The sequence below is a fragment of the Orbicella faveolata genome, unplaced genomic scaffold (assembly GCF_042242905.1).
Source record: "Orbicella faveolata isolate gen_17 unplaced genomic scaffold, um_ofav_v1 contig_46, whole genome shotgun sequence".
Classification (NCBI taxonomy): domain Eukaryota; kingdom Metazoa; phylum Cnidaria; class Anthozoa; order Scleractinia; family Merulinidae; genus Orbicella; species Orbicella faveolata.
Genome location: NW_028301576.1, coordinates 32,025,001 through 32,048,785, shown reverse-complemented (window position 1 = coordinate 32,048,785; position 23,785 = coordinate 32,025,001). Strand labels below are relative to the sequence as shown.

At 37.3% G+C, this 23,785-nt stretch overlaps 3 protein-coding genes and 2 pseudogenes across 6 annotated transcripts in view; 3 read left to right on the top strand and 2 right to left on the bottom strand.

Moving 5' to 3' along the window:
* LOC110062079 (uncharacterized) overlaps positions 1-1,208 on the bottom strand; it is a 40,728-nt gene extending 39,520 nt beyond the window's left edge. For both annotated transcript variants that reach the window (XM_089277650.1, XM_089277651.1), the window contains exon 1: positions 1,152-1,208. The gene's annotated coding sequence lies outside the window, so the exon portion shown is untranslated. The remainder of the gene's footprint in view (positions 1-1,151) is intronic.
* Positions 1,209-1,262: 54 nt separating this feature from the next.
* On the top strand, positions 1,263-10,070 carry LOC110062092 (uncharacterized; annotated as a pseudogene). Its single transcript, XR_016203675.1, has 3 exons — positions 1,263-1,376; positions 2,110-2,229; positions 3,704-10,070. The product of XR_016203675.1 is annotated as an uncharacterized LOC110062092 (transcript).
* Positions 10,071-10,177: 107 nt separating this feature from the next.
* On the top strand, positions 10,178-11,419 carry LOC149099774 (uncharacterized). The gene is made up of 2 exons (XM_089277644.1): positions 10,178-10,830; positions 11,022-11,419. Exons 1-2 carry the CDS (start codon positions 10,611-10,613, stop codon positions 11,399-11,401), a joined length of 600 nt encoding a protein of 199 aa, XP_089133770.1. The 5' UTR covers positions 10,178-10,610; the 3' UTR covers positions 11,402-11,419.
* LOC149099773 (uncharacterized) lies at positions 11,361-14,715 on the top strand. Of its 2 annotated transcripts, XM_089277643.1 has the most exons (3): positions 11,361-11,457; positions 12,276-12,395; positions 12,720-14,715. In XM_089277643.1, the coding sequence occupies exons 1-3, from the start codon at positions 11,431-11,433 to the stop codon at positions 13,335-13,337; spliced, it is 765 nt and encodes a 254-aa protein (XP_089133769.1). In that variant the 5' UTR covers positions 11,361-11,430; the 3' UTR covers positions 13,338-14,715. The 2 variants fall into 2 exon arrangements, with proteins under 2 accessions (XP_089133769.1, XP_089133768.1); XM_089277642.1 differs by lacking the exon at positions 11,361-11,457 and having other exon boundaries at positions 12,213-12,395.
* Positions 14,716-17,289: 2,574 nt separating this feature from the next.
* Positions 17,290-19,823, bottom strand: LOC149099772 (uncharacterized; annotated as a pseudogene).
* Between the last annotated feature and the right edge of the window lie 3,962 nt (positions 19,824-23,785).

Sequence of the window (23,785 nt, the reverse complement as noted above, 5' to 3'; positions counted from 1 at the left end):
CAACTTGAAAAAAAGCATCTTCAGAAACATTTTTGTATTTTTAGACGTGATCGTGAACCAAGCAGAATCCCAGCACGAGCCCAAGGACGTCTGAGCAACAAGAGCAGAAAGGTTAGAGAATTTGTTTACGAATTCATCTGTTCGAGTACACCTAAGTAAAATGCTCCGAGAAACTTCGTAAAGTATGATAAAGATAAAATCTTGAACTAAACGATATTTTCTCGTTATTTGCTTGTAACAGAGTTATGTGTCTTAACAAGAGTGAAACTCATGTAGCAAATTTTGTACATTTAAGCTGAAAGAAACTAATGTATGTTGACCCCAGCAAAAACAATTCTTGGCTTGCACTGTCACGCAATCCTGACGCAATAAAAAATTTATTTGAAAACCATTTAGTGGATAAAATTAAGAAATTGTGATGTTATAGGAGATTAATAAAGGTGACACTCCTCTGCATTTTCCCAAGCTCAGGTATTCGTCTAAATATTTTGCACAAATTTATAGAGACCAGTATGGAACCGCCGTGTTGGTGTACCTCCTCGGTACGCCTACATTGCGGGCGGAAAATATTGTAAACATCTGGAACTTACTTTGGCTATCTAGGTGGCTGATTATCTGTACTGAACAAATAAGCATTTACATAAGCACTTTTCCTAATACTTTAACTTCTACATGGGCTAAAAATCACGAGATAAGTATATGATTTCGACAACCGTGTTCTTAATTCTATGTCACGCATCGCCATAACTATGAAATTCAAAATGTCTCGCTTGCTTGAGAAACGCAAATAACAGCAACAAAGGCTAAGGAAAATAGACTGGAACGTTTATAGGTTGATATACAGACCTTGACTCATTTCAGACCCTAGAGACTTGCAAGCAAGTAATAAGCTATTAATCAATTCCAAGAAATGCAATCAAAAGCAGAAAAGCTTAAGCAAATCAATTCGATTGAATTTTGTACAACTTCAAATGCAGAACATTTAGCTCAATTGCAATATAGCTATTGCTTCTCAGTATAATGAGTGCCTGGGTACACGCAACAAAGCGTCTAGTCTGTAATTTCTTTCTTTTTATATATTTTATATATTGTTAGTTAAGGTAATACCATCCAGATATATGAATACCTATAAAGTTTTGTTGTTGTCTTACCTTCGAGGAGAGAGAGCCTTCCGCTAACCCCAGAAATGTCATCCCCAGTTCTTCTCGGCTGTCCTTAAGACCACTTCGGTCTGGCTTGTATGAAGTCGTGATCAAACCGCTGACTGGAATGTCATGCAGTGAACAGTGAAAACCAAGATGGCGGACGCGGAAAACCCAGCTGAAGCATCCAACAGGAAAAAACAGTCAGCGCCAACTTCAGACACGTCAGAGCCTGTAAGGTTTGGCTTGTTACCAGTTAATCACAAATGACCTATGCTATGTTGAAATCTGAAAGTAATCTGTTCAATATCTATGCGTCCAACTGGTGGAAGATATTAAATCAGGACCCCAGAAATATATTATATTCTTATGCCGAGCCCAAAGACAACGAATTCAAGTCAACCAGCTTGTAAATAACAATTTTACCGTATTTCAGTGATTTGATCCTGTTTATCCAAATAATTTTGCATTAGTATTGAATATACTTCTATAAACTACTCCTGAGAATATGGTTGATTAATTTTCGCTTAAAAGTTTATTCAAACTGGATTTCTTTTTACATCACTAGACATTTTTTTGATATCGCTGGATCTTTTTTTACATGAACTTTCTCTGCTGGACAGGCCCTAAAGTCCCTCATGAAGTTTGAGCCACACTTCATGGGATGAGTTAATTGTAACATTTATTTCATACAGTAAGATATGCATTAACATTTATTTTAAGCTTGCCAAGGAAAATTCAGACCAAACTGAAGGAAAAAGGCAGCTGAATTTTTGCATGGCAATTATGCTTTCAGCTTAGTCTGATGAAAAATGCCCAAGCCAGCTAATGTGTTATCTATTGAAAATCTTTTGTGAGGTCAGGAATTTTCTATGACATATTCTAGCAGTTTCTATTGACACTGGGCCATCATAACTGGAAAAACATAATTTTCTCTCTTTATTTATCGATCCTTCTCCAAATGCAGGGAGCTAGATTTTCCTGGGCACAGCAAGAAGTAAACACATTTGCAATGACCAGGAATTTTTCTTTGCTGTACGGGTTCTGAAGTCGCTGGAGTCAAGTGCTTGAAGTCTGGCTCCATAGGGTGAGAGAATCCTATCATTTATTTCATATCTGATCCTAAAATCTATCAGGTTTGCTAAGGCTTCCGGCAGCATTTCCGACAAATCTTTCGACTTGAAATATTTTTAACATTTTGAATATTTGAAATGTTGACTTTTGAATATTTATCTATTTCAGCTATCATTTTTTCATCCATTATCATTTGATATTTAAGTGTATATTATTTAATCATTTTGGAGAATGCAGCTTCAGATCAGCACTTAATGTCTTGCCAGTTAACCAACTGCAACCTGCTTTACCGAATAAATTATGTAGTATGTATGTAGGTATGTAACATACTTAATAAGTCTTTTATTCGATAACTTCTCAAGAGTTGTCAAAAGACACATAAGTAAACGGTTGCTTGGTTAATGAAAAGTGTCTGTCAGGGCTCTTTCTGGCTTGTTACCAGTTAGTAGCCATGCAATGATCTGTGTTCGGTTTAGAGAGAATAGAAAATCACAGAAGAACTTTGCAGGTAAACATCCATGCATCTTATGGAAATAAGTTGACTCCTGGTTAGAGAGACTTGGGGTGTATTCCAGAATGCAGAGGCCAGACAACTTACATACATATGTTCTCCATCCTGGCTGTGAGGTGATGGTGGGGAGGGGGGGGGGGTTTGAGGTTAGCTCAGCCAGTAGCCCTTAGCAAGGCTACACTATTTTGCTTTACTTCAGTTTGGATTTAGAGATAAATTGGGCTAGAAAACAAAATGTACACAGCAAATAAACAAATTGGTAGACACTTTTATTAAGTAAACGAGTATGTAAGTAAATGAGTTAATCTTTGTGCATGTTTTGTTTTTGTTGTGCTATAAACAGGAATTTGAGAGTTTACCCGTTTGAAAAAGCCCCTCAATTTTCTTTTTGGCTCTCTAAAAAAATGAAACACAGAAACTAAAAATATCCAATTTTGCTGTGGCTATAGCCAGAAAGAATTAGACAAATGTGTAAAGGTGTTACCATTGGTGTTATCTGAGTCCATTTTGATCACTCAGTGCAGGTCTTGATTGTCTAAACGGGGAAACGTATAACACAAATGCATCGCGTCACATTAAGCGTCACATCTCAAATTAACCTGAACAGTTTATTCCATGACTGTAACTGTATCGTTATACATGTGTTATTGACAATCTTTTTCGGTCAAGATGCTGGACTGGATATTGGCCTTGTTCTTTTGCGTTGTTATCGACCTAGACAAAGTCCAGACGAGCTCTCTTGACCGAAAAAGCTTGTTAGGAAAAGGATTTATTACACAGTCATGGCCTTGAGAGCTTTTTTCCGTGGGGAAAAATGCAAGGAATCTCGAGCGAGCAAGAGATACGCCCATCTTGCCCGTTCTGGTGGTCAACTGGAACACAGGATCCGCTTCTTTCCTGCTCACAAAGCCAGCCAAATAGCATGACCTTTCACATAAACCTTGAATACTGAATATTTATTCTTCAATATCTTCAGATTGGTGCACTTTCAAGTGAGTTTTGAATACAGATCACAGACTTAATGCAGCTTCCTGGACTTACAACAGAAATTTATTTCCCATATATGTGGATGGTATTACCTTAAATAACAAAATATGAAATATATAAAAAGAAATAAATTTGAGATAACAATACCACTAATCACATTACAATAAATAGGATTACAAGTTTCTCTCATATGCAATGCTCCATATACAAAATAACCTAGTTTCTTACAAATAAACTGGTCAACATTATTAAATAGGAATAGAGTTTTATCAGTATTATTCAAGGGATAGAATGATGGGTATATATTTAGTACAATGTCACTTGTTATTTGTTGCCTAATAGTTTCATAACAATCACAATGAGAGCGGCAGTATTGACAAATCCTAAGAGATTTGGGTAATTTAGGGATACAGTGTCTCCAGTTTCGATTCTAAGTCTGTGGTTGCTTGATCGTAGTTTAGCTACAGCTTGTCTATGCTTTAGGTTCTTTATTTGTTCTAAATAATCAGATTTGCTTACATCTGTTTTAAACATAGAGTAGAAACTCAACTTTTTATTGGTGTGGATAAACTCCAGTTGGTGTCTTTTTAAATTGTTTGAGATGTGATATTTTAATTTTTGTCAATTATTTTTAATTGTTGGTATATAATTGTTTTCGATTGTTTTGTCATGTGGTTGGTTTTGAATGTCCATATATTTATGAATGAGTTCATCAACTGTGGACATAAAATAGGGTTTTGTTTCATTTGCCGGTTGATTGGAAATGATTAAGCATTGTTTGGCAATACTGTTATCTGGAAGAGATTCAAGATGTATCCAAACTTTAATTATTGTTATCAAGATATTCAAGTTGTCCAGTTTCATTTTGAACTACCACATTAAGTGCTCTTCTGTTGAGGCCAAGAAAGCATTTGTAGAATTGTGTGTGTAGTCTTTCTACTGGGTCTTTTCCCCCATTTTTTGAAGTTCATATTATTGTAAGCTCCCCAAATTTCGGACCTGTATAACACAACCAGAAGAAACAAAGTATCAAATAGTTTATTACACGTGTTGATAGATAGTCTATTAAAGTCAAGATAATGTTTAGAAGCAAAAATAGATCTTTTGGCTTAAGAAGACAAAAATGGTAATGTACATTATTGCTTCAAAGTTGAATTCAACTTTTGGAACGATTAGTAACACCATGGCCAATAGAATGACTGCAAAAGTGGTCGGGAGAAACTCGAAGCTTTCGTTTTAGCGTGAGAATTAGTTTGAACATGCGGTCATGTAGCAAAGCACATCTGCGAAATTTTGAAATTTTTTACTTTTAAGTAAGTTTTTCCGCCTCAGCTTGAATGAAAATTTATTGTTATTGAACTTCCTTTCACATTTTTTTCATTTGGTGCCCTGTTTTGGGGAATTTTAGGTTTAAAAAGTGAACAGTATTTTTGCACGCTAGATTTCTGCACATTTTATCTACGGCGACCTCTCGGGTTTGTTTGATTAGTTTATTCGCTTCGCTCAAGGATATTTTTGGGAGTCTTATTCAGCTACTACAGAACTGCTGAGAAAAGACTTAAGTGGCCACTAATTTGGTAGATTTCAAATACGATTGATCTCAAAATAATAAGCTCAATTGTTTTTGTCCTCTTTTTGACTTACAACTTTAATCTTTCTTTCCTGCGCTGTAATATTTTGTCGTGCGATAAAGAAATTATTTGATTTCTTGATTTTAAACTTGTTTTAACATGTGCCTTTTGCGTTTATTTTCCTTTGTTTTCTTAAATGTTAGCCGTTATAGTACAAGATTGGAAATTCTGTTGTATTTGGTTTCACTTTGTCCTCCGAAGTCAATAATAACCCATTGTTGTGTATTCAATTTTCTCGGCTTCTGTTGGGCATTTTGTCGCGCGGCAAAGAAATAATATAATTTCTTGTTTTCTTATGACTTTTAAACATCAAGTTAAGTTCTTTTTGTTGAAATTTTTAATATTTTGGCCCTTCATTTATTCAGCTTAAACTAAACCATGTTTTGAAACCTAATCTTGTGTGTGTGGTTACTGCGCACATGGTTTATTTTTAGTGCTTGTGCTCATTCAGAAAAGTAAAAAAATCGCCGGGAATTTAGGGATGGGTTTCATTCGGGCGTCAATGGGTTAAAGATTTAAATTATCAGCGAATTTCCTTGGTTTGTTATTTTACCTAAGTCCGCTTTGTTTGCTTTAAATTTTACTGAAGTAACGACGGGATTCAGATAAGTCTTAAAGGTAACTCACCTTAGTTCAACGTAACAAGACAAAAGAGACTGGTTACAAATTTCACGCCAGTTTTTTATGGTGCCATTCTCATTCCCAGAGGCCGCACGACTTTTGGTCAGCACCGGGAATCGCGACCTCTCGCCCCGTCTAACATCGAAAGTCTGTGAATCGCAGACTTCCCGTCACTCTATGCATGCTCACAGTCAAGGGAAAAGTTTTCATTTTGTTAGGAGGGAAATGTATGTATCGACTACGACTATCGATTGTGTGGATTCTTCGTCCTTTTTCCAACAGATCAAAAAGTGAACTCAAGGTTGCGTTCATGTCTGTAAAGTAACTGTCAATGTGGTACACATTTGCAAAATATTGGCAGAGCAAAAACTTTGGCAAGGTTAGCTGCTTAGCACCAGCAATTTAACCTCTTACTGCAAAATATGTTTAATGTTTTACCTAGATTAATAGATAACACAGCGATTTTTTGGAAGAAATTACTGTTTCCTCTTTGCTTTTATATGCAATGCAGAAATTTTCTCCACTCGCAACACTCCTCTTTTATCCGGGCTTGGGACCGGCCTAGATGACAGTTTTCGCACATCTAAGGCAGAGTTAAAAAGCTATGGGTCGAGTAGGCTTAATCTAGAATAACAAAACTGTATCAAGTCTTCAGGAATATGCCATTAAATGGTATTCATTTTTTTCCATTTTGATTGAAACTTTTGGTTATACACCCATTTACAGCTAACTGGGGCCATTCACAGTTTGTTAAGTAAAAAATGAAGTGTTTGTGATCCCCACTAACACTTTTGAATGTAATAATGTGTAAACTTTCATTTTCTGAGTTTCCACAAAAAAACGACAAAGTAGTTTGCAAGTTAAATTAAAAAATTTTCAATCCTTCAACCTTTAACTTTTAAACTATCACGCGGTAGAAATCGAGAGCGAACAATCTGATTGTTTTAGTATAAATTTAGTAGTCATTCAAAACTTTATCTAAATCCTCTTTCAAAATGCCAAGAAGCGGCCATCATTTTGATTACAAGGTACAAGGGCATACTGCTACGCTACTCGCTATCTATCACAAAGTAGATAGTGAGTAGTTTAACCAATCAGGGAGCAGCATTCGTGGTAGAACGCTAGTAGATTTATACTGATAATGGTTAGAGGTCACTGGAAGTAACGTTTTGTCACTTTTAATTAGCAACGTATATGGGAGAAATTAACTTGCTTTATTATTTGTTATAACTTGAAACTTGACAGAAATAACATTTTAGCAGTTTTACAAGTTTTAAGTTTAATCATATTTGTGACCTGATTTGGGAAAACGTACCCTAACGGATATCCGTTTAACGGTTTGAAAGTGTTTTCTACCCGTTTAGTATCCGTTAAAACGGTTTCCAAAAGCGTTTAAACGGTTTCTAGAAGCGTTTAATCCGTTTTTTGATCCGTTTGATAAAATTGGCAAAACGTTTTTAAAAGACCATTATCCGTTTAAACGGAAGGACAATCCGTTTAAACGGGAGGGCAATCCATTTAAATGGAAGAACTATCCGTTTAACAGCAAACTTCTTCCGTTTTATAGAAAGTCTTAGTCCGTTTTATAGAACGGCTCGGTCCGTTTTATAGTAAGCCGTCCCAGTTTACATTGTCAGAACCTATCCCTCTGTCTTTCCTTTTGCCGTAACCATTGAGCCATAGTTTAGGAAACAACGTACAGCAGTTGCAAATGCCACGAAACAATGTCAACAAACAGCGGCAGAAGTTATAATATTTATTATGCTGGATCGTTCGAACACTTCGTTTCACTTCGAACATTTCGTTTGTTGTTTACTTAATATTATTACTTTGCTGTCTTTTATGTACCTTTCAGATAATTGTAAGACTAAAACAAAGAGTGAATCTTTTTCAAAGTTGAAGGTTTCGCTTTCTATGCCCATCTTATCGCAGTCACTTTATTCCTGGTTTATTTATTTTATCAATCAATTCGGCAAGCAAAACACACTTCAAATTTGCATACTGTAATTTCACTTTTTCCTAGAAAATCGCTTCTAGGAAAAAAGCTTCCAGTTTTGTTTATCATTGTTCTGAGCATCAACAGAAACACACGGTTATTGCTCGCAGACAATACTATCAGCTCTCATTTGAATATTCCATCCAGTGTGACTTGTAGCACAAGAATTTGTAATCACTGTGATTCGCTTCACTGAATTGAATACCTCACAGCTATTTTAGCTTACCTTGATGTATTGAGTAAAGATCTCATTTCTAAAAGCTTCCCGCAATCTCTTGTTTGGTGTTGAAACTCTTTAAAAAGCAGAATAAACTCTCAAGAGGACCTAACTGTGGTCCTTGCTCTGGCTATTTTTCTGAAGAAAGTGTTATGTCAAACTTGAACAACTGCCTTGAATTATCAAGCGCAGAATTAGACTTGGTTATTCTGGCCAACATTCAAGCGTTCACCAGAATCGATCACATTGGCGATAAACGAAATCGAAGTCCTCGCTGTAATTTCCTGTTTCAATCATTAACCATCTGCAAGGAAATGTTTCTTAATCTGTATGGATTAAGTTACTCAAGATTTCACCGACTAAAGGAACATTATGAAAACTATGGCATTTCACCAAGAACGCATGGAAACTGCAAAAGATTACCAAGCAACACACTCCCTACAACTGTGGTTGAAGATGTTAAATTATTCCTTACGAACTATGTTGAGGAGAACGCGATCTCGCTTCCTGGGAGGATTCCTGGTTATAAGAGCGACGACATAAAACTGTTGTCTGCAAGCGAAACGAAGATGAGCGTGTGGCGCGATTTTGTTGCGGCGTGTACAGCCTCAGAGAAGCAGGCGGTAAGCTATTCTAAGTTTAAAGATCTATGGGAACAATTTCACCCTAATGTGGTTGTAGCAAAACCAATGACTGACTTGTGCGTGACTTGCCAGCAAAACACTTCGAAACTTGTAAGATCGGCGAATCTTCTGGACGGAGAGAAATCAGAATGTGTCCGCGCTCAACAAGAACATCTCGACACTTAAAAGTGAGAGAGAGTTATACAACGAGGTTTGCGAGGAAGCGAAAAACACTTTTGAAACTGGAGCCGCCTATCCGATTAAGCGAATGTCATGAACCGTGCTCAATGAACGGTACAGTTCACTATTCGTTCGACTACGCGCAACAGATCCACTTTCCTAGCAACCCGATGCAACCAGGGCCCATCTACTTTAAGACCCCACGAAAATGTGGCATTTTCGGTGTCGTGTGAAGGAGCAGGGCGCCAAGTAAATTATCTCATTGATGAAGCTAGTACTGTCGGAAAAGGAGCGAATTCCACAATTAGCTACGTCCACCACTACTTGGAGACCCACGGACTTGGAGAAACTCATGCTTACTTACATGCTGACAATTGTACGGGGCAGAATAAAAACAATTACTTTTTGTGGTATTTCGCATGGAGAGTAATAAACGAACTGCATCAATCAATTAACTATTCCTTCTTAATCGCCGGACACACGAAATTTGCCCCAGACCGCTGCTTTGGCCTGATCAAGCGAGCATACAAAGTGAACTTTATATCGTCGCTCTACGAATTTGCACGAATGGTTGACTGTTGTAGTACTACAGGAGTAAACAAAGCGCAGTTGGTGGGAACACATGACGGCCAGGAAATTGTTCCCGTGTACGACTGGGCGGCATTTCTTTCGGAGTACTTCACAAAGCTCCCAAACATTAAGAAGTACCATCACTTTCATTTTTCCATGGACGAACCGGGAAAAGTTTACTTTAAGGAACACCGATTTTCACAAGAACGTTCTCTTATGTTATTAAAGGATCCTACAGTTATGCCCCCATTAGTTCTGCCATGCAAACTTTGCCCAGAAGGCCTTAGCCAGGAAAGAAAACAGTATTTGTATCGGGAGATACGACCATTCTGCAAATATGGAACCGAGGACCTAGTTGCACCAGCTCCCTGATGTGAATTAGTGTTACACTAAAATTGTAACTAATTTCTGCGCACAAAATTCAAAGATTTTGTATTCCTGATGTAAATATACCTTTAATGATTGTAAATATCTGCTTTTTGATTTGTAAAATAAAAATAATTTAAATGTTACTTCAATTTTAGTTTAAATTCACTGTCATTGGGGTCACGATACGGGGTTTTTCGGATTTTGTTTGAAGCTATGGTAAACTTAGTGGACAGTTTCGATGTTCACAAAAATTTTTTGACTCCGCGCACGTCAGTATGCAGTGCCGCAATGTGTGATTTTTTTTTCAAAATTATAACCCACGCGCAATTTTTCATTTTTTTAATCAACAAAGGAATCTTCAATTCGCAATATTTAAAACTCAATGCCGTCTGAAAAGGTTTTAGTCACGCGTAAACCCGCGCGCTCTGTGTTAACTTTTTTTATACCCACGCGCAATGTGCAAAAATATGTTAATTCGAAGTGAGAATTTATGCTCATTAACAATGGTTCCCATAACCATTGTTGATCTCATTAACAATTCCTCCAATACCAACGCGTGTTTCTTTAGAGTGAAAATTTGGATCCTATTGACCCCGTATAAAAGGGCCACCTTATTGCGGTTGTTCATAACAGCTTTATCAGCCGTAAGTGAAAGTTGAATCCGGCCATTTGCAAACAATATTTTGAACATGTCTGTTAACGATAAAGTTAAAGTTCTTTGGAAAACTAACTGCCATTGGAGAGATCGTCCACATTGGCCGAAGAGAAAAGAGATCAAATTCGCACGGGGCGATTTGGAAGAAACTTCTGCTACGCCGTTAAAAGTAGGAGACCTTGTGAAAGTCAAATTCGGCTCACGTTGGTACGATGCTGAGGTGGCAGAGAATTGGGAACCAAAGACAAAGAAAGGTAAGTAACTGATCAAATTCAGATTTACCGATTGTAACATTGAAGACAGGCCTAAGTTACAAGTTTCATTTGATTGAGCGAGAGCAAAGCCTTTTTCTTTTGGCTACACAGATTTACTGATTTTTATAACATTGAAGACCTAAGTTAGGACAAGTTTCATTTTTAGCTAATAAATTTTTTCATTTCCGCAGGAAAGAAATCAACCGTGCCGGTGAACGATGAAGTGTCTTCTGCCCAAGAAAAAGTTCCACCCCCAGTTTCAGACCATCCGTACCAGAAGTTCTTAGCCGAACAGAACGCGCGGGAACTACAGTTGGATGCCGCTCGCACAGCAAAACGAGCGAACGTACACTTGGCTGAGCAAGCAGATGTCGCCGAAAAGAAAACGAGTGAGGCTGACACTGATCACACAGCTAAACAGGCAAAGCTACACACAGATGTCGTCGAAAAGAATGGGAGTGAGCTTGAAACGGATTGGACAGCAAAAAGGCTAGGCTGCAGGCTGAACAACCGGACGTTACCCTTGTACGCCGACAACTGGAGGCAAAGACAGAGGAATGTCAGCGCCTAAACAGCAAACTAAATAAAATTGAAAGTGAAATGAGAGTCCAGGAACAGTTGAGCAAGGTATGTTCCCTTGTCTTCAATCCACTAATTTCGCTGACTAAATCTCAGAATTGCGTTCGTTTCGCCAACGAGTAGAGTAGTTGCGCCAACGTTTAGTACGCTAGCGTAGTCACTCTTTTCTCGCAGCATTTTTACAAAGCTTCCGAACATTTTTGTCTGAACCAATTTGTTAGAAATTATTAGAAGAGAGTTTCGGTTAGAAAGAGCTTTGTCACCGCTCAATACAAAGGTTCTGAAGCAAAAATTCTCAATGATCTACAGCCAGAACAAAGCCGACATAACTTATTTATACTGGATTCTGTTGGCAATTAATCCGAAAAGAAGACGGAGAAAACTTAAACCGGATACGGTAACGTTAAAAACTTCAATCACAAGCTTAGCAATATATATTCACTCGAAGTTGTATCATTTTGTAAGCTGTTCGGATTTATTTTTAACTGTGTGCGTATGTAAGAGGCATGGGATAAATTACTTATGCAATGTTTTCTAGTGGCATACTGTGAAATATCCCACTCGTGACTTGATTTTTCCTTGAAAGGCTCGTGTGTATACAAAGAAAAATCAAGTCACGAGTGGGATATTTCACAGTATGCCACTCGAAATCATTGCATAACTGGTATTTACATCCACTATATCGCAACAATCTTACGTAGTCTCTAAATGATTTCAACTTTGGTATTACTGGGAACCATTACATGTATTGATCTTACTATACTCGCTAATCAAACACGCGACCTATCCTTAAGTTTTTTTTTAACAAGTATTTGTATATGATGTTAATACCACCTTGTATTTGTTTCCTTTTTATTGTCTTACAGATGATAGTGGGAATTCAAGACTCGTTGCGAGCTATTGAGCAGAAAATGACGGCTTGTTTTGACAAAATGGAAGAGCGTCTGGTGTCCTTAGAGGAGAAAATGGTCAGACAGAGTGACTTGGTGAGTAAGAATTATTTGCTACAAACATTTAATGCGCTCAAGTTGAGTGGGATGTATATTTGATTTACTGTAAAAAAGATACAGGTGTTTTGATGATCATACATACTTAGCCTTTGTTGCACATTACCCTTACCTCAGCTCAGGCGCATACTTTGTACTTCATGTCATATGATTAATACACAACCTGGTAAATAATTACTAGTTAAAGTATAGACATAGAATAGATTAAAATTTAAAGAAATTGGCATTTTCCTTGAAATCCTAAACCTCAATTGGCTGATTATAACAAAACAACTGATAATTCCATATTGGTTTCTTTATTAGATTCCTGAACCTGATGATTTTGCTCCAATCCTGCATGATATACCGCTCACTCCGCTCGACACCAGTGACCTTTCCACCATCGACACCAGCGCGTTGAGGGAGACCCTGTATGTAGATGAGTCTTGTTCCCATTCTCCAGCAGTGAAGCTGCCTCCCAGCAATCCAGCAGTACAGTTACCTTCAAGCAGTCCAGCAGTACAGCTTCCCCCGCCCAGCAGTCCAGCCATACAGCTTCCCCCGCTCAGCAGTCCAGCAGTGCAGCTTCCTCTCCCCAGCAGTCCAGGCAGAGTTGGCGAGGAACTCATCCGGAACTGTGTAACACCTAGGAAGGTACGTGGAGTCCAGGAGGCACTGCGCCGAGAAAAGAATCTCTACAGGTGCGCACTGAAGCTGGTTCCAATCTTGTTTACAAAAGCAGAGCTTGCAAACAGCAACACAGATGGGTCACATAAGAAAGGGTCCCTGGATAGCGGCAGACTGAACTCCTTGAAAACTTTAATATTTACACAGTTTCCTGTTACCTCAAATGAGGAAAAAGAAAAAATCTGGCGGGGTATAAAAGGCAAGATTAACAACAAGTGTCGATCTATTACATATGCATCAGCTCGACTTTTTTAACTGTAATTAGGCTAACTAGGATAAGGGTTCAAATTTCAGATGTGAATTTTTTTTGTAAATTTAAGATAGGACAAAACATGTAACATTGATTTAGTTGTAAAATAAATTCAATTGTTTATTTGAACAAGTCTCCGCTTGAAGTCAATGAATGAACGAATGAATGAATTCAACAAAGCGGTGAAATCGGTACGAACGAAAGTTTACAAAAAAATTAATATTGTGCTCTCTTGTAAACTTTCAGCTACTTTTGTTCGCACCGATTTCACCGCTTTGTTGACTTCATAATGTAGCGAAGCGCGCACGCTTAGTCTTAAAATGGAATGCATGTCGAAGCCCGCACATAAGCGTGCTCTTAGTAGAAGTGTTCGTTTCTAAAAAGTTTCTTTAGAAAAGGTTTCGGACAGACAAACGATCAATTCAATCAGGTCAAATTACGCTTGTATTGTTAACAACGTACGAAAATTGGGTTTATTTTCAGTCTGGTCGGTATTAGGCTCGATTTAAGTGTCCATGTAAAACTAAAGGGAACCTATACTAACATAATAAGGATGTGTATGGAAGTTAAAAGTTTTAAAAGAGATGAGTATAAAATATTGCCGGGAAAAAGCGTATCACCTCTAGCTCTCTCTGGTGGAATATTTTGTTTTATTTCCGTGGCAACCAACAACCAATCATCGCACACACTATTAACGGAAACCACTGATCATGGACACAGCAGCTAATATGGCGTGTTACATGGCGACGTGAAAATTATTGCCGTCTTCGCCTTCTTCGCGGTCTCCGCAAGCTTATTCTCGTAGTTTCTGGTTTAAAAGGACACAGACCAAACGGAAACATTGAGGGAATCTAAACCACTTTTTTATAAGCGATGTATCCTTTATTGAAGCGAAGTTTTGCCTTCGAACCAGCCATTTGTTCGATCACTGTACTGGCTCAGCTGGACTGGCGATGTGATTACATAATTTCTCAGGCGATCAAAAATAAAGAAGGAAGGTTTATTTTAATGGCATTTGTTCTGTTGACTCAAAATCAATTTCTCCTAATCTTGACTTGGACTCGCTAACTGTAAGGATAAAGCAGACGGCGCGGTAAGACAATTTTCATGTGGCGATTTGCAATGAACGGAGCAAAATAATCTTGTCATGTCCACGACATTAATACGCACTTAGTGTAGAAATTATTTTACGTTTGAATGTTGTTCATTTCTACCGTTTCAAGAAAACGTTTGATTGAAGCGACCAACCGTTTAATTATGTCTCTATCCGTTTAAACGTTTTGTTGACGTTTTTACGCATCCGTTCGAACGGTTTAGGAAACCGTTTTATGATTTGAGGAAATCGTTTAATTATTTTGCTCATCCGTTTGAGCAACCGTTTAAACGCTTTTGATGGCTGTTTTCTATCCGTTTGTTAACCGTTTTTTCAGGCCGTTAAACGGATATCCGTTAGTGTATGTTTTCCCAAATCAGGTCACATTTTTATCAATATGAAATTTCCATTTTTTATGTTTTCTGTAACGTTTTTACTTTGGGGATCTAAAAGTCCGCACTAATTAAACCATAAATACTACAAACGAAACTATTTTTCTCTAAATTTTTTAAACGATATGTTGGGCCGAAAGATAAGCAGAAACAGCCTGAAACATGATAATGTAATTACAAATGACAGTAACGGTAGGAAATCACAGGTTTAGCTAAACTTCTGCTTTGTGAGCTTTCATTCTCATGAGAGAAAATGTGAACTACACACTTGGTTGACTACTCCTGGTAAACTTGAACAACACAATTAAAATGAAAAATAGCCTGTGACTTTGAAAGGAGTATTAATAGCAATGTGTTCGAGTTTCTGCAGTTCTTTGCAACATATACTTAATTTCGTTAAGTAATGTAATTTACAACCACTCATAAAGCGAAAAATAAAATAGAAATTTAACATGAAAAGCAGTTATCAATCAAAATACCCCGCTTTTCAGTTCCTTCTAACAAAAGTACCACAGTTAGTGTTTTCAGTCAAGTTTAAATACATTGTTTTCATTTTCAAAGATTTTAAGTTGCTTGATCTGTAACACTAAAAGGCGTGCCCAGTTTTGCCAATAGGCTCCATTACGCAGATAATGCTGTACCTTTCAAGCCACAAGCCATCCTTTTGAGCACGCCACTTGAAACTTATTACTTTTCGTCTTACTACAAAGAAGACCTCCAACTTACCGTCATCTTGGTCAATTTTTAATACTGCTTTTCACTCACAAGTTGAATCTGCTTGGAATTCTTCATAATACAATAGTAATAATCTTGTAAGAGTTCCCGGCCAAATAAGCATCAGTGAACTACAAAAGATAACCTTGCTAGGCACAGCACACATTTTGAGGAGGGTGCTATCAAGCTAAAAACTGGCTATCCCCTAGTGCCTCAGGACCATGGTCTGGTCTCGGCCCTAAGGACTCTAAGCAAACATTACGTGAGGATGATAATAATAATAATAATAATAATAATAATAATAAAGACATTATTTAACGAGGGTTGACCACTTAATAGCCAAAGGCTAATAAATTTGTGGCCCTTGGAAAATAAAATTATGAATACAAATATATAGTATAATAAAAGTTCAAATCCTAAAATTATGAGATGCGAGTATATTAATTACAGTAAGATTAAAAACTTCAATTTAAAATGTCAAATCCTAAAATGGTCCAAATGTTGCTGCGCTGCAAAGATCGTTTTCCTACAAAATTGATGCGAACTTGTTGAATAAAAAGAAAAAGAAAGCCCAATAGTTATATCTGAACTATACTTGTCTTCTATGAAGACTAACAAAAATGCTTAAATTAAAATGAGAGTTGTACGCTGGGGGAAGCTTACTGAATCAGGCATCACTGAATCACTGATCTTTCATTTTTACATTACAGCATGCAACGATTTCTATCTCTGACAGCAAAAACGTTGAGACTTCTTGCTTCGCACCAGTCGTGTAAAAAACTAAAAATTTTGCATATTTTCAAACAATGGTTCGTCCATATTTGGTAACTACTCAGAGCATTCCTTACCGGGCCCAGTACTTTAAGCAAAATGTCTGCCTTTTTGACTTGTTTGTCTGCATTTTCATCTGATTAGTACGTTAATTCACCTCGCTAGGTGGGTTAAATTTAACTTTTAGTTTAATCCTTGGATAGTGCTAATCCAGCTTGGAGAAACAACATTTAATCACAGGATAAATTTATTCTTTTGATTAGGACAATTTAACTGTGAATTAAAGTAAACTTAATATAAGCAAAAAAGGAGTTTTTTACGGCTAAAAAAAAGCCATTATTATTCAGTATAGTCTCACCTCGACCAAAAATGGACTGTGATCGAAACTGTTCACAAAATCTTTTGCCATGTTAGTAACTTCACAAACAATTCAAGTCAGCTCTGAAATAACAAGTGTCCCTGTAAATTTCAGTGATTTGATCATGATTATCCAAATAAGCCCTGGGGACTAGGTTGATCCAAATATTTACAGTGGTTAACCGTATAATTATGTGAAAGACATATTAAAACATACATGACCAATTAATGACTAACATTCTAACTATATCAATAAATAAACAATACACAGACCTAAATCATAAAATCATTACAGTAAATCATAGAAAACTTTACATTAGAAATTTAGCTTGCTTACAGCATTCATAAATTCCTTAAGGATTGCCACTTGTATTAAAGTGTTCATTTTGTTGTTTTTGTGGTTGTTTTTTCTTTGACAGAAAACCATTTGACAGTTAGACTGCAGTGTCTACTGGTATACTGCATTAGTATACCAGTAGAATTCTACTAATCAAGAACATAGAGTCAAAAGCACTGTTAAATGTTTTTTTAGCAATGTAGAACTTTCTTATATGGAGGTTTCACTGTGTAGCTTTCTATCTCAGTAACAATCTAGTGGCCCAAAAACCTCTCCACTTTAAGTCTTAGTTTTTATTTGCTTACCTCATCCTCTTCATCTTCTTGTTCTACTGGGTTATCTCCTACTTTTGTAGCCGCAGGTGATTGTTCGGAGGTCGCTGCCTCGTCAGAAACTCCTGAATGTGGAAATTGGTCTTCCTAGGTTTCTTGAGGACTCGCCATCTGGATTTCGGGTGATTGTTGGGAGATAACTTCCTCGTCAGAAACTCCTGAATGCGAAAATTGGTCTTCCTGGGTTTGGTGATGACTTGCCATCTGGATTTCGAGCTTGCTACTCCTGGATGTACCCTGCAACTTGCTTTCTGCCGTTGCTTTTCCCATAGCTACAGAGGACTGTTGCGAGAATAAGTTCACTCCAGAAACCTCTGTACTTTGGCTGTCTTGGCTTTCCCCGGTGCTGCTGGGTGCGAAAATGTCATTGGGCGCCATCCATGTTATTGCTGGCTGTATAGCGGCAGCATTCTTAAGGACAGGTAGAAGGAAAGTGCTTTCCAATTTGCCCTTCACCTGCTTTAAAGCCCTACGTGTGCTTTCGTCACCAACATTACGTACTGCCATTAAGACCTCGTTTTCTACTTCGTTAAAACCAATGATCTCAAACCCATGAGCCAGATAGAGGCACAGAGCAGGTACATTGGAGAATCCTTCTAAAACAAACCAGATGTGGGTACTAGTTCCGTGGGGATCATGCTTCGCTCTATTTCTAACCTCTTCTGTTGCACAGGAAAGAGGAATGTCTCCTAAACACAAGAAACGGTCGTCAGCTCTTCTAACACAATAGCTGACCTCCCACATCAGTTTCCGGGTCATGACCCTCATTTCGCTGGCAACTGCATGCCCTGATAGAGATGTTAATTTACTGGCTTCGTAACTCCATTTTTTGAACAAAATCAAGCCAGCGGGATTGCTGGACTCCTTCTCAAAGGCAACAATCATGATCTTGTCGTCACTTTTGCCTTCATTACAAAACTGCTGGACGGCGTTCTTGTAACTGTTGAGGATCAGCTGGTTGTTCTTGGCTTCATCTGGGCTCAGGATGGATTGCAGTCTTTCTACTGAACACTTCGTCAGAACAGTAGCACCGTCATCGAAAGTCTGAAAAAATATAGAATTGGATAAGCACATGTAACTAAAGCTGTAACTGTTTGAGAGAGTTCTATTTGAACAGAATGACTCTGTAGATGCGTACAACTCCATAGCATCTGCTCTCCACTGTATTTTTACGTAAAATGCAGACTCTGCCAAATGAAGGCGAGGCCCCAGTTGTTCAAAACCCGAATAACATAACCCGAGGTTAGCGGGATAATTAATCGAGGAATAAAATGGTGTCTATTCATCGTTTAACTATCCTTCGATTAAGCCCCGGTTAAGCCAGTAAAACCGGTCTGTAGCTGGTGTCCTAGGGAAGGGAAGGAATAATTATGATGGTTATAATAATCATAATAATCATAATAATAATAATAATAATAATAATAATCTTGGAAGAATTCCCAGCCAAATAAGCATCAGTGAACTACAAAAGATAACCTTGCTAGGTACAGGACACATCTTGAGGAGGGTGCTATCAAGCTAAAAACTGGCTATCCCCTAGTGCCCCAGGACCATGGTCTGGTCTCGGCCCTAAGGACTCTAAGCAAACATTAGGTGAGGACGATAATAATAATAATAACAAAGACATTATTTAACGAGGGTTAACCACTTAATAGCCAAAGGCTAATAAATTTGTGGCCCTTGGAAAATAAAATTATGAATACAAATATATAGTATAATGAAAGTTCAAATCCTAAAATTATGAGATGCGAGTATATTAATTGCAATAAGATTAAAAACTTCAATTTAAAATGTCAAATCCTAAAATGGTCCAAATGTTGCTGCGCTGCAAAGATCGTTTTCCTACAAAATTGATGCGAACTTGTTGAATAAAAAGAAAAAGAAAGCCTGATAGTTATATCTGAACTATACTTGTCTTCTATGAAGACTAACAAAAATGCTTAAATTAAAATGAGAGTTGTACACTGGGCGAAGCTTTCTGCATCAGGCATCACTGAATCACTGATCTTTCATTTTTACATTACAGCATGCAACGATTTCTATCTCTGGCAGCAAAAATGTTGAGACTTCTTGCTTCGCACTAGTCATGTAAAAAACTAAAAATTTTGCGTATTTTCAAACAATGGTTCGTCCATATTTGGTAACTACTCAGAGCATTCCTTACCGGGCCCAGTACTTTAAGCAAAATGTCTGCCATTTTGACTTGTTTGTCCTCTTTTTCATCCGATTAGCACGTTAATTCACCTCGCTAGGTGGGTTAAATTTAACTTTTAGTTTAATCCTTGGATAGTGCTAATCCAGCTTGGAGAAACAACATTTAATCACAGGATAAATTTATTCTTTTGATTAGGACAATTTAACTGTGAATTAAAGTAAACTTAATATAAGCAAAAAAGGAGTTCTTTACAGCTAAAAAAAGCCATTATTATTCAGTATAGTCTCACCTCGACCAAAAATGGACTGTGATCGAAACTGTTCACAAAATCTTTTGCCATGTTAGTAACTTCACAAACAATTCAAAGTCAGCTCTGAAATAACAAGTGTCCCTGTAAATTTCAGCGATTTGATCGTGATTATCCAAATAAGCCCTGGGGACTAGGTTGATCCAAATATTTACAGTGGTTAACCGTATAATTATGTGAAAGACACGTATTAAAACATACATGACCAATTAATGACAAACATTCTAACTATATCAATAAATAAACAATAAACAGTCCTAAATCATAAAATCATTACAGTAAATCATAGAAAACTTTACATTAGAAATTTAGCTTGCTTACAGCATTCGTAAATTCCTTAAGGATTGCCACTTGTATTAAAGTGTTCATTTTGTTGTTTTTGTGGGTTTTTTTGACAGAAAACCATTTGACAGTTAGACTGGAAAGACACCATATGTTCCCATCTGACACTGCTCGAAGATTTGATATTTGATTTTATTTGATCTTTGACAAGGAACATGAATAAACTTTTGTTGGGTTGCTGTTTTTGTTGTTTGAATAGGGATGGAGGATCACTTCAAGGAGTCGTTCTATGGAAAGAATGATATGATGCGGATATGATATGAATTCGTATCTACGTGCGGGTATGTAGTATCCTTTAATTAACACTTGGATTATGAGCTTGAGATTTCTATGAGGTGATAGTTGATGAGGCCGAAGGCTGAATCAACTATCGCGTCATAGAAATAAAGAGCAAATAATCTAATTGTTTTAGTACAATTTGAACTGACGTTTTCTTCAAATAACAAGTCGAATTATTTCTGGTCTTATTTTTAAACTTTACGCTTTAGAAAATGTGTGCGGACTGAATTGCCAATTTGAAATTTGCAGCTGTGTACATGCGCTTATCAGTTTCTCCCAAAAATTACGAGGTTTATCATTTAAAGAAACCATAAATGTCCTCCTTTAGTCTTGGAAATTTAATTATCCAGTAGTTTGTAAATGTTCATTCAAAACTTTGGAGAAACGAGGAAACGTTGTGGTTGATAATGTGCAATGGCTCAACCAATTAGATTGCAGTATTTGCATTAGTATACTAGTGGAATTCTACAAAATATTTCTCAGTATCAGGTTGGGAACGTTGTCAGCTTATCAACCTTAACATCCTTGTACAAGAGGTTCTTATTAGAAAAGCGTACTTTATTCGCCATTTCTTGTCCTTTGATTAATCAAAAAGGAAGAAAGAAAGCAAATTTACTTGGGTTTTTTTGTGTAGTTATGGAAGCCTGAGACAGTCATATCTACTTCTTGAAAACTTCTACGCTTATTTTGCATGCTCCACAGCAAAAAGACTTATACATGCTTGCAGTTGGGGGTATACTTCGTAATGAAGTCCAACATACTTCGTAATTTTGCAACTTTTTTTTCTTTTTCTGATGGCTAAGTCAATGAAAATTCGTGAATTGCATTATAAAACTTTAAGAGAACTTTATTTTTTTCACGTGTAAAAGGGGGCATAGATGGAAATTTCAGCCCAAGAGGTTCTTGAATTTTAGGACCTCTCCTAGCAACATATCCTTCACTAGCCTTGAAAGTTGTTTCTGGCAAGTTCAATTCCGAGCAAATCGATTTTCTTGTATGCACTTTTAAGGCCCTCCGGATATAATGTCCTTCACCCATAGCCAGATCCCTAAACCCCTCTGGAACTTTGTATGTACTATCATGAGCCCGTAAGATTGAACTTGATTCTCCCATATTAACCCTGCAAGTCAACCCTTTTCCGTTTAGCGTTATTTTTAGAAGCGCTTTTTGCGAAAGAAATTTGATCACGTAATCAGAGTTATTGAACTGACCAATCAGATAAAAACAACTGTCATGCATGAATTATGTTCATTTTCAACAACGGCGGAAGGCGTGGAAGATTTTGAACTGCACGATTTTTTTCCTGGAAAACTCTGTTCTAAAAATAGTTCTAAAAGAGAAAGGATTGACTCAACACTATAATGCAAACGAAGGTTCCTATTCATGGCCTTCCAGCACTATGCCTTAGAATGCCATTGGCAACGCTTTGAAGCAGTTTGAAAAATTTTCAATTTTTGCACTGGGAGTCTCACCACTAGCACAGGGGAATAGACGATTTCTGGTACTAATAAGAGGACAGGCTTCGGGAAAGACTAAAGAAGCAATTGAGCTGTATTTGCTCCATATTAGGAAGAACTAAAAACAATTTCTTTCTGCTCTTGACGTAACACATGCGACTTTATCATCAAACAAACATTTTTATCTGAAAACAACAACTTTATTGTAACAACTACAATATCCTACAAATACATAATATCTTAAAAACTCTCGCACGCTATCTATTTTTTTTAATTTGCATCCATCTCTATCTCAACTATTTTAAACAACAGACAATTACAAGCGCTGCTTGCTCCCTCACCAAATTGATTGAGTTAACATTTCAGGCGACTAACTTATCCTAAATGATTGCCAAATCTATCGTTCTTTCAAACTTAAACTAAGCCGAACAACAAGTCTTTACAATAAAACTCATTGAACAACTTGTATTTTTGCACCTTCAGGGACCAAAACAAACTTAACAGCAACAAATTCTTGCAGTCCCATAGGACTGCTTGTTGAGTTACTGTACTGTAAACTGTAAAGTGAACTTCATCACAATCGCTTTTTTAAACTTAAACTATGTTTAACTACAAGTCATTATCTTTCTTTTTTTTCTTTTTTTGTCAAGAAATAACTTTCCGGCAAATAAAAGATAAAAGACATCGCTGACGGATGAACAACGTGAAACCTTTGGGAAAGTAAATCACGTTTTCAATTTTGAGTTACTGTACTGCGAGCTAAACAACTTTTTAAACGGCAACTGTGTGGTAAGCCGTATACTGTTTGTCTAATCTAGGATGGTTGACAGACATCACTATGTTAGACAATAAGAATCCGACCTGTCAAATAGTTGCATTTTCCTAATTACCAGCCATATTCAGGATAATCGCCGGGTTCCATTGGCAGAGGACTGTAGTAGTCCCAGAAAAATGTTGCCCGAACTTTTGAAAACTTTACTCTGCCTGAAGAATAGGTGAAAGTTTGCACAAATTCTCTGTAGCGATGATAACTGCGAAGCTGCGTTTTCACTTTGTGGTAACTGTCGTTTCATTTCAAGAGGCTGTAGAAGTCTGGATGATCGACAGCTTGCGCGTAATAAACTGCGCTTTCCAGAAATCCGTTCCTATAAAGCTCATAAACAAATGCAGTTCCACTTTCCGATGTGCGAACTTCATCGAGTGAAAGCAAGTTTAGGAGAAACACGTGTAGGATGTCAGACTTGATGAGCAAATAGCCACAAAATTTTGTTAGTCAAACTAGATCGTCTTTTGCACACCAATGAAATCGTGTGCGTTTTAGTATATTAAAAAGTAAGTCAAGAGCTTCTTTCTCGAACTAATCTGGCAGACACAGCTGACTGCATGAGTGCTGGTTTAGGCAAAGAGTGCAATTGCGCTTGCTTGGGCTGTGGCAAAGAAATGCATCGTAATAGTCACTCATGTAGCTAAAAAGTGGGTTCAATATTGCATGACAATAGGTTTTACATGGCAACGAAACAACCGTTTTATCATCGCTGGCAAGGAATTGTTTGTACAACTGTGGAAGTAGGCCGATTTCTCTAAGCACCTTGCCAATCACTTGCTGATTCATTCTTTCGGCAAAAAGCCACATCAATCCACTAGCCATGATTTTCTGCGTAAATGTATGCCGGCATGGTAAAAGGACTGAAAAACAAAACAAAAGATAGATAGTTTTCACGTTGGCTTCGAATAAATTACCATCATCACAGTCAATTTGAAAAACAGCTAGTTAACCGAATTGTTATTTCTTATAGACCTGTTGGTGATTTCGCTTGTGGATAGTTCGTATAGTGTGATCGTCCGGGTGAGTGTAGTTCTGAAAAGAACTGTTGTTGGTGACTGACGTTTCGCCAACCTGAGCGGAAGTCATCTTCA

Excerpts from the sequence above, each read along its gene's own strand:
- LOC149099773 (XM_089277642.1), top strand. The coding sequence starts at position 12,228 with ATGATGTTAATACCACCTTGTATTTGTTTCCTTTTTATTGTCTTACAG. Across the intron at positions 12,396-12,719 it reads TGGTCAGACAGAGTGACTTG|ATTCCTGAACCTGATGATTT; the intron begins GTGAGTAAGAAT and ends TTTCTTTATTAG.
- LOC149099774 (XM_089277644.1), top strand. The coding sequence starts at position 10,611 with ATGTCTGTTAACGATAAAGTTAAAGTTCTTTGGAAAACTAACTGCCAT. Across the intron at positions 10,831-11,021 it reads GGAACCAAAGACAAAGAAAG|GAAAGAAATCAACCGTGCCG; the intron begins GTAAGTAACTGA and ends TCATTTCCGCAG.